Source organism: Macrotis lagotis, chromosome 6, assembly GCF_037893015.1.
Source record: "Macrotis lagotis isolate mMagLag1 chromosome 6, bilby.v1.9.chrom.fasta, whole genome shotgun sequence".
Classification (NCBI taxonomy): domain Eukaryota; kingdom Metazoa; phylum Chordata; class Mammalia; order Peramelemorphia; family Peramelidae; genus Macrotis; species Macrotis lagotis.
The window spans coordinates 218982484-218993813 of NC_133663.1; the positions used below are offsets into that span (position 1 = coordinate 218982484).

General features: G+C 34.6%; 1 protein-coding gene across 1 annotated transcript in view; it reads left to right on the forward strand.

Moving 5' to 3' along the window:
• ARL6 (ARF like GTPase 6) overlaps positions 1-6194 on the forward strand; it is a 62171-nt gene extending 55977 nt beyond the window's left edge. The window contains exon 8 of the mRNA XM_074192303.1: positions 689-6194. Coding sequence (XP_074048404.1) covers positions 689-714 — 26 coding nt within the window. The 3' untranslated portion in view covers positions 715-6194. The remainder of the gene's footprint in view (positions 1-688) is intronic.
• Positions 6195-11330: the final 5136 nt, after the last annotated feature.

Consider the following 11330-nt stretch of genomic DNA (forward strand, 5'->3'; position numbering starts at 1 on the left):
AGCTTGAGCTATTTTGAAAAATAAACAGCAAATAAAGAAAATTATATTCTTTGGTGTTCATAATTTCTGATATGTTGACCAAGGACATCTGTGTCAAATTAAATTAAGAAAGAAGACATTGTAAAATATAAAGTCAAAATATTGAATTACGTTGGGGTTTTTTCCACTCATGTCCTAATAAAGAAAAAAAAGGAAAATTCTGGTTCATTTTGGACAAATATTGTATACAGTTAACTTTTTAAGCTTCATTTTGAAAATTTGCCTTTTCTCAGTGTCATATTGCCATGTATTAAAATGAAGGGAACTGAATGGCCTGTTGTATTGTATTCTATTTGGTGGTTTTTATAACCACCTATTTATTATAAAACAAAGGCAGAATTCTTTGTTTCCTAATGAAGTATAGTATATTGTTTAGTAAAACCTTCAGAGAATATTCATTTTTTCATATAACCATAACCTATTTTCCCCTCCACCTTTAAAACTACCTTTTTTAATTGCATTTTATATCCATCTAGACAGTTTGGTTGGCTTACATTTTATTTTATTATATACTTTAGTGTGGTAAATGCTACCATTAGCTCCAAATTGATAGCATAAAGGAATATGCTGTTTGTGTACTTTGGGATTACTTAGTGCATTTTTGCCATGTGAGGATTTATGCTTGTTCATTTTTATTTTTTGTCACCAGATCAGATCCAAGCTGTGAAGACATGAAAAAATGATTTTAAGACATAATGCAGTTGTTTCATTTCGACTTGATTTCTTAAAGCATACTTTGTTAATTTTTATTTTATTATTTTATTTTTGGCTTTGCCTAGGTGTAATTAAGAATATCATACATTATTCTGTTTGCCTTCATGATCTCAAGAAGAATGAACTTTTTTTATTTTTTTAGCAATATAACTTCTCAGATTCTGAGGCCATGTGTTTATTCTCCATCCTAAAATTTCCTTAGCAGGGACACTAGATTATATGTCTGCATTCAGTTTTAATCACTAGTGTACTTAAATATAGATACCATGTCTATGTTCTGGCTCAATCTTTTTTAAAACATCTTTTATTTAAAAAGATGTCTCATTTTTGTAATGTAATGTGTGATGAATCTTTATGAATTCTATTTTTCAAAAGGACAACAGATGCTCTTTAAGGTACTCTGGTTACTGTATGTATTTTAACACATCATTAATAAAATATGAAATGAATGTATCAACTTCTGTGTATCTATTTATGCTGAAAAGAATAATGTTATTTTTAACAGTTTGTATATTTTATTGTCATCTGAAACTGAACTAATATTTAAAGGAAAGTGTAATTTCTTATAGTATGAAACTGCATTTCTTTGACTAAGTAGACAATGTAATTTCTGTTCTAGATTAAGAAATATGGGGGCAGTTAGGTGGCGCAGTGGATGGAACACCAGCCTTGTACTCAGGAGGACCTGAGTTCAAATACAGCCTCAGACACTTAATAATTACCTAGCTGTGTGACCTTGGGCAAGTCACTTAACCCCATTGCCTTAAAGAAAGAAAGAAAGAAATATAATTGTAAAATTATTTCATTCTTTTATGGCTTTTAGGGTTGACTGCCCTTTAGACTTTAGTTTTCACTATTGCTACCACAATACTTCCTCTTTTATCACAGAGTTTTGCCATAATAGATAATTATGAATTACAGAAGTATTGCTTAACTAAGGAAAATGAAGTCTATATATTCACACTGCAAAATGATTATACTTTGGATTTGAAGATGCATGCAAAACATATTAATCAGACATGTAAATTCTGCTATTTTGTCACTGATTTCTCCTTAGTAAATACATTGACTAAAGCCAATGAAAACTAGTAGGTTTCACTTAGGAAATTACAGAGCAAACTGTTCACCAAAGAAATATATTTTTAAGTGAAAATATAAGTTTTTTAGTAGGGAAATGACCTCAAGTCTGAGGACATATTTATAAAGGAATTGTGCATGACTGTATTTAACCATATTAAATGCCCTAAGTTGAAAAACAAGGAAAAAAGAAAATGTGTGATAAAGATATCATACAATGCACTAGAATAATGAAATAGAGACTTTATATAAGCAACGATTTCAAAATTAATGTTAGCTTGTTGAAGTCATTTCACTAGAGAAAGAAAATGAGTTCTAAAATAGGATAAAACAATATTTTCTAAGATTATCTGACATTTATGTACTGATTTTAAATTTGTAAGCAACTTTAACATATATTTGTAATTTGATCCTCACAACCACTCTGTGTGATAGGTATTATATAGGTATTATCTCAGATTTATAGACTAAAAGCCAGAAGTTCAAAGAGAGTGACTTGTCTTTGACAACAGAGCTAGTTAATGCTGCATGCAGGATTCAAAGTCGAATCATACTAACTTCAACCTGAGCCCTTTACCCACTGTGCCTTATTGCCTTAATTGCCCATGTATATTTAAAATACATGAGAAATTATTGAAACTGTAGAAGTAGTGATTTACTCCTGTGTTTCCAAAACCTCATAGTCTACATCTGTTTAGTTTTCCATATTTTCATTTAAATTTATAGAGAAAAATGTCAGACTGATCATCAGTTCTCAAAGGATCAAAGATTTATCAGCCCTCAAAACCAGTCAGTAAACCTTTTCTTTAAAAGGGTAGATGAGGGCAGCTTAGGATAGAGAACTGACCCTGGAGTCAGGAGGACCTAACTTCAAATCCAGCCTCACACTTAATTACCTAACTGTGTGACCTTGGGCAAGTCACTTAACCCCCATTGCTTCAAATTTAAAAATAAGACTAGATAGTAAGTTGTTTTGCTGTGTATGTCAGGAGGCAAAATCAAGTATATTATATAGGTATATAACAAAAAACATTTCCACAAATTTTTATTGATGAAATTATATATTTAATAATAATTGATTACAGATTTTCATAATACAAGTCTAATGAGAATATAATTCTCTTGGGGGTAGTAGTGGATGAGGATAATATTTCACTAAATTGGTGTTTGAAATTAGCATTCCAATCATCAAACTTGATTGCAACTATGTATCTGTTAGTCTTGATCTATAATAAGACTTTATATATTTCATCATTGGAAATGTCTTTTCATGCAGATAATTACTGAAAAATACTGATATCAATCCATGACATATGATTTTAATTGAATTAAATAGTCAAACAAGTTTTTTTTCTGTTTTCCTTGGGCACATTTTTTTAATATTTATTTTTTATTTAAGATATTATTTGAGTTTTAAAATTTTTCCCCCACCCCACCCCCCACGGAAAGCAATCTGTCAGTCTACTTTGTTTCCATGTTGTACGTTGATCGAAATTGAGTGTGATGAGAGAGAAATCATATCCTTAAGGAAGAGACAAGGAGTCTAAGAGGTAACAAGATCAGACAATAAGATATCTGGGTTTTTCTTTTGCTAAATTAAAGGGAATAGTCCTTGAACTTTGTTCAAACTCCACGGCTCTTTTTCTGGATACAGATGGCACTCTCCTTTGCAGACAGTCCAAAATTGTTCCTGATTGCTGCACTGAGCAAGTCCTTCAAGGTTGAACATCACCCCCATATTGCTGTTAGGTTATACAGTGTTTTTTCCTGGTTCTGCTCATCTCACTCAGCATCAGTTCATGCAGATCCCTCCAGGCGTTTCTAATAGAACAATAGTGTTCCATGACATACATATACCACAGTTTGCTAAGCCATTCCCCAATTGAAGGACATTTACTTGATTTCTAATTCTTTGCCACCACAAACAGGGCTGCTATAAATATTTTTGTACAAGTAATGTTTTTACGCTTTTTCATCATCTTTTCAGGGTATAGACCCAGTAGTGGTATTTCTGGGTCAAAGGGTATGCTCATTTTTGCTGCACTTTGGGCATAGTTCCAAATTTCTCTCCAGAAAGGATGGATGTGTATACAGCTCCACCAACAGTGTTAACAGTGTCCCAGATTTCCCACAACCCTTCCAAAAATGATCATTATCCTTTCTGGTCATGTTGGCCAATCTGAGCAGTGTGAGGCGGTACCTCAAAGAAGCTTTGATTTGCATTTCTCTAATAATTAATGATTTAGAGCAATTATTCATATGACTGTGGATTGCTTTGATCTCCTCATCTGTAAATTGCCTTTGCATATCCTTTGACCATTTGTCAATTGGGGAATGGCTTGTTGTTTTAAAAATATGACTCAGTTCTCTGTATATGTTAGAAATTAGTTCTTTGTCAGAATAATTAGTTTTGAAGATTGTTTCCCAATTTACTACATTTCTTTTGACCTTGGTTTCAGTGGTCTTATCTGTGCAAAAGCCTTTTTAATTTAATATAATTGAAATCATCTAGTTTGTTTTTGGCGATGTTCTCCATCTCTTCCTTAGTCATAAACTGCTCCCCTTTCCATAGATCTGACAGGTAAACTAGTCCTTGATCTTCTAATTTGCTTATAGTATTGTTTTTTATTTCTATGTCCTGTAACCATTTGGATCCTATCTTGGTAAAGGGTGTTAGGTGTTGGTCTAATCTAAGTTTCTTCCATACTAACTTCCAATTATCCCAGCAGTTTTTATCAAAAAGGTAGTTTTTATCCCAATGGCTGGACTCTTTGCGTTTATCAAACAGCAGATTACTATAATCATTGCCTCCTGTTCTTCCTAGTCTATTCCACTGGTCCACCACTCTATTTCTTAGCCAATACCAAACAGTTTTGATGGCTGATGCTTTATAATATAATTTTAGATCAGGTAGGGCTAAGCCACCTTCTTTTGCACTTTTTTCCATTAATCTCCTGGCAATTCTTGACTTTTTATTTCTCCACATGAATTTACTTATAATTTTTTCTAACTCATTAAAGTAATTTTTTGGAATTTTGATTGGTAGGGCACTAAACAGATAGTTTAGTTTTGGTAGAACTGTCATTTTTATTATATTAGCTCTACCTATCCATGAGCAGTTGATATTTGCCCAGTTATTTAAATCTGATTTAATTTGTGTTTTATAATTGTTTTCAAAAAGTTTCTGAGTCTGTCTTGGAAAATAGACTTCCAAGTATATTTATGTTGTGTGAGGTTACTTTGAATGGGATTTCTCTTTCTACCTCTTCCTGCTGTATCCTGCTAGACATATATAGCAAAGTTGAGGATTAATGAGGGTTTATTTTATAACCTGCAACTTTGCTAAAATTGCTAATTGTTTCCAGTAGTTTTTTTGGATGATTTCTTGGGATTCTCTAGATAGACCATCATGTCATCTGCAAAGAGTGAAAGTTTTGTCTCTTCCTTCCCAATTCTAATTCCTTCAATTTCTTTTCTAATTGCTGAAGCTAACATTTCTAATACAAAATTAAATAGTAGTGGTGATAATAGGCATCTTTGTTTCACCCCTGATCTTACTGGGAGTGCCTCTAGCCTCTCGCTTGAATATAATACTTGTTGATGGTTTCAGATAGATACTGCTAATTATTCTAAGGAACAGTATATTTATTCCTACACTCTCTAGTGTTTTTAGTAGGAATGGATGCTGTATTTTGTCAAAAGCTTTTTCAGCATCTATTGATATGATCATGTAATTTCTGATAGGTTTGTTGTTGATATAATTGAGTATACTAACAGTTTTCCTAATATTGAATCAACCCTGCATTCCTGGGATAACTCCTACTTTATCATACTATATTATCCTAGTGATAACTTGTTGTAATCATTTTGCTAAGATTTTATTTAAGATTTTTTGCATCTATATTCATCAGGGAGATAGGTCTACAATTTTCTTTCTCTGTTTTACCTCTTCCTGGTTTAGGTAACAGCATCATATTGGTTTCATAGAAAGAGTTAGGCAGAGTTCCATCTTTCCCTATTTTTCCAAAGAGTTTATATAGAATTGGAACCAATTGTTCCTTAAATGTATGGTAGAATTCACTTGTGAATCCATCAGGCCCTGGAGGTTTTTTCTTAGGGAGTTCAATGGTGGCTTGTTGAATTTCTTTTTCTGAGATAGGGTTGTTTAGGTATTTAATCTCCTCTTCATTTAACCTGGGCAATTTATATTTTTGTAAATATTCATCCATTTCACTTAGATTCTCAAATTTATTGGCATAGAGTTGGGCAAAATAATTTCAAATTATTTAATTTCATCCTCATTGATGGTATGTTTACCTCTTTCATTTATGATACCAGCAATTTGATTTTCTTCTTTCTTTTTTTAATCAAATTGACCAGAGATTTATCAATTTTATTGTTTTTTTCATAATACTAACTTTTAATTTTATTTATTAATTCAATATTTTTTCTTTTGATTTTATTAATTTCCCCTTTAATTTTTAGAGTTTCTAATTTGGTATTTAATTGGGGATTTTTAATTTGTTCTTTCTCTAATGTTTTTAGTTGCATGTTTAATTCATTGAGTTCCTCTTTCTCCAGTTTATTAATGTAAGCATTTAAAGCTATAATATATCCCCTGAGAGCTGCTTTGAGTGATTCCCATAGGTTTTGGTATGTTGTTTCATTATTATCATTATCTAGGATAAAATGGTTAATTCTTTCTATAATTTGTTTTTTGGTCCACTCATTCTTTAAAAGGTTATTCACTTTCCAATTGGTTCTGGGTCTAGATCTCCTTGGCCCAATATTGCTTATAACTTTTATTGCATTGTGATCTGAGGAAGTTGTATTCACTGTTTCTGTCTTTCTGCAGTTGATCAAGAGGTTTTTATGACCTACTACATGGTCAATTGTTGTGTAAGTACCATGTACTGCAGAGAAAAAGGTATATTCCTTTCTATCCCCATTCAATTTCCTCCATAAGTCTACCATATCTAGTTTTTCTAACAATCTATTCACCTCCTTAACTTCTTTCTTGCTTATTTTATGATTCAATTTATCTAGATCTGAGAGTGGGAGGTTGAAGTCTCCCACTAGTAGAGTTTTGCTGTTCTTTCAGCTTCTCCTCTTAAGAATTTGGATGCTGTCGCATTGGGTGCATATATATTCAGTATTGAAATAACTTTATTGTCTATGGTACCTTTTAGGAGGACAAAGTTTCCTTCCTTATCTCTTTTAATGCTAATCCATTTTTGCTACTGCTTTGTCTGAGATAGAGATTGCTACCCCTGCTTTTCTTACTTCAGCTGAAGAAAAATATATTTTGCTCTAACCTTTTACCTTTACTCTATATGTATCTCTCTGCTTCAAATGAGTTTCTTGTAAGCAGCATATTGTAGGATTTTTGTTTTTAATCCACTCTGCTATTTGCTTACATTATAAGGGAGAATTCATCCCATTCACATTCAGAGTTATGATTACTAATTCTTTATTGCCCTCCATGCTTTCTTCTCTCTGTTTGTATTTCCCCCTCCCCCCCTTATCCGTGTTCCACAGTATTTTGTTTCTGAATACCACCCATTCAGTGTATTTGCCCTCCTATATCAATCACCCTTCCCCTTTCCCTTTTTCTCTTTTCCCTTCCCTTCCTTTTGTTAGTTCCCTTCCCCCCCACTTCCCCTCCCTTTCTCCGTCCCCTCCTCCCTTTTTCCCCTTTTAATACTTGAAAGGTTAGATGTTTTTTAATTTAACTAAGTATGTATAAGTTGACTTTAAGCCAAGTCTGATGAGAAGAAGATTCAGGTGTTTCTCATCTCCCCCATTCTTCCCCTCTATTACCATAGGTATTTTGTACCTCTTAGTGTAATGAGATTTACCCCCATATAATCCCCTGCCTCCTCCCATCTCCTTCCTGTCCCCCTTTTTAAAGGAAGTAGTGTTTTTTAGATCATTCTATGTGAGTCATAGAAAATTCTGAGTATCTGTCTCTTCTAGCTAAGTACATTCTATCTAATGGAGTTAAAATTCTTGAGAGTTATTAGTTCTCCCAAGTGGGGTTAAAGACAGTTACAGCCCATTGAATAGCAGTGTCATGGACAGGTCATGAATGTCCATCACTTCTGACTAGGTATATACTCTCTGTTATGAGTTAGAATTCTCAAGATTTATGAGAATCTTTTTCCCCGTGCTGGGATATAGGCAGTTTCAACTTATTGGATAACAGTTTTTTTTCTTTTACCACCTTTTTTTTTTTTACCTTTTCATATGTCTCTTGAACCTCCTGTTTGATGTCCAAACTTTCTATTTAGCTCTGGTCTTTTCATCAGGAATTTTTGGAATTCTTCCATTTTGTTAAATGTCCATCTTTTTCCCTAGAAGAGAATGCTCAGCTTTGTGGGATAATGGATTCTTGGCTGCATTCCAAGCTCCCTTGCTCTTTGAAATATCTCCTTCTAAGCCCTTCAGTCCCTTAATGGTGATGCAGCCAGGTCCTGCATAATCCTTACTGTGGCTCCTTGATATTTAAATTGTTTCTTTCTGGCTGCTTGCAGGATTTTCTCTTTTATCTAATAGTTCTGGAATTTGGCCACAACATTCCTTGGTGTTTTTATTTTAGGATCTTTTTCTGGAGGGGATAGACATATTCTTTCAATAGCTACTTTGCCCTCTGGTTCCATGATATCAGGGCAGTTTTCTATCACTAGATCCTGTAATATTAAGTCCAGGCATTTTTTTCTCTTCAGTATTTTCAGGGAGTCCAGTAATTCTCAGGTTGCCCCTTCTCAACCTATTCTCGATGTCAGTGGTTTTCCTGATGAGGTATTTTACATTTTCTTCTATTTCTTCTATTTTTTTATTTTGTTTGACAGGCTCTTGCTGTCTCATGAAGTCATTCGTTTCTGCAGACTCCATTCTTTTTTTTTAGAGAGGAGTTGTCTTCATTAACCTTTTCCAACTCCTTTTCCAATTTTTCATTTCTACTTTGGAAAGAGCTTTCCATTTGACCAATTGAGGATTTGAGAGAATTTTTTCTTTTTGTATTTGTGCAATTGATGATCTGAAAGATTTATTCTCATTTTGTATTTCTCCAGTTGTATTTTCTAAGGATTTGTTTTCTTGTTGTAAGGTATTGTCTCTCCCAAATTTTCCAGTTGATTTTTAAACTCCTTCCTAATTTCTTCAGGGAAGTCTTTCTGTGCTGAAGACCAGATCGTATTCTCCTCAGAGGCTCTAGGTCTCTCTGATTTAGGATCTTTCCCCTCCAAGAATTATTCTATGGACCCACCTTTCAGCTGACCCTTCTTCATTTTGCTAAGAGCTTGAGTTGGAGCTGGGCTGGTTCACAGGGGCTTGGGATCACTAGAGGCTTTACTCACTGAGTGCAATTTTTCTGTCTGGCCAGTAGGAGGTGCTGGTTGCTTTCTCTGTAGTGTCTGTGACCTTGATTGAGGCCTTCTCCCTTAGCTTGAAGGCAGGAGTTGGAGCTAATGAATCCTTTTGCCATCAATCAATGGAGTGCTTTACCCTGGAGTGAGGTCATTCCTCTCCCTATTGTCAGCTGGGCTGGTTCTTCTGCTCACACACTTGTGCCTGAGGCAGAAGTAGTCTGCTATTGTTTAGGAAGAGTCCTCAGCTGCAATGGAGGCATGGACTCAGAGTTCCTCAGACCAGAGGAGCCCAGGAATGGTATCCGCAGCTCTCCTGTACAGGAACTCTTCCCCCCCCCCCCAGCCCTGTTTGCAAGTTCCAGAGGATCAGAGTGCCTCTGCTCCCTAGTTGACTCTAGCCCCTGCCATCCAGCCCCACTGCGGATCCAGCAGGTCAGGCTCTCAGGGCCCCCAGACTCCTGGACTCCAATTCAGCTGCCAGTCTGGCTAATCTGGGGCTGATCCGCCCTCTACACCCAGACTCACCTGCCCAAATTCGTCTAGTGCTGCTGAGGGAGACAGATCCTGAGGTAGATGTTCTTTCTCCTGACTTTTTTTTCTGGGTTTTGTGGGTCTGATTTCTGTTAAGAGGTTTGTTTCATATGATAGATGGGGAAAGATCAAGAGACTTTAGAACTGTGCCTGTCTTTTCTCCGCCATCTTGGCCAGATGTGGGGCACATTTCTTTGACTGCTATAATTAAAAAAACAATTAACTTGCCATTGGTCAATAGTCTTCCTTCCTAGGCTAACAAATGAACTACTTGGAAATTTCATTGTGGCCCCATTTTCATTTTTGTCAAAAAATTCTGCTGTGATATTTCATTTAAAATTTTCTAATTCTTCTTACCTTTGCTTTCCTGTGAGTTGGGAATATTGTGACAAATGTTTGTCTGGTAATGCTGACATATTGTATTCTTTTAGCTTATGTATTGCACAATAATTGCATAATAAACAATGCTTTGCCATCTACTTATATAACAAAATAATATACATTCCACTGTGCTTTCCAAGTCCACTTTTATTTTTTTGATATGATGGGTATATACCAGTACTTTAAAAAAATGTGGCAGTATAGTTTTATGCTTGGCACAAAATGATGTCTAGTTATAACCATCTCTGCAATTTGCAGTTTGCCAAGAAGCACTGTGAAGTGATAAAAGTATCATATATGTTTTCTCACCCAAATACTCAACTAATATTGTAGTTCAACAGCAACCATAGATAAAACATAAATATTTGGCATGACTGTGTTCCAGTAAAACTTTATGGACACCAAAATTTGAATTTCAAATAATTTTCATGTCACAAAACTTCCTTTTATTTTGATTTTTTCCCCTACTATTTAAAAATGTAAAACTATTCTTAGCTCTCATGGACTGTACAGAAAAAAAAGATATGAAACCATATTTGATCCAATGGCTGTAATTTGCTGACTTTTGCTCTAAACCACTCATTAGCTGAAGCCTGGTACAGGGTAACCATTTCATACTGGGAAGGATTAAAAAAAATATTTCAATCTGTTATTATTAAAATTCTGTCATATCATTCCCTACTACTTCATCCCTATTCACTTCAGACCTACTTCCCTGAGGTAGCTATCTTTTTCTCCCCTTGCATCATACCCTCTGAAAATTATTCTAAACATTTATGAAACTCTTATTTCTTACTTTCATATTTTACCCATCTCTCTTGTACTCAGGGAAACCTGACCTCCAGAAAACACTGCATCCCTTGCCACCTCCTTCAGAATTGCATGAACCTCCTTTCATATTTCCTAAAGCACTAAAGGAGGTTTAAAAATTTAAAACAGAAGGATATAAATATGTTGTTTACTCCTCACAACCACTGTTTTGCTCTCCCTTTCTATGATCAGCAACCTCTCCTCCTTTGAGGTTGACTCTATCTTAATATATTACCACGGTTGATGGTGGTCAAAGTGATATCAGAAATTTGATTTACCTGGCAAATATGACTCTGGATCTCCCCTAAGAAGAAAGAATTCCACAAAACTACAATTATACAAACAAGGGGAAAGAGGAGAAGAGTTTATAAAAGAGGGGCAGTCTCATTTGATACATCTTTTTGTTCT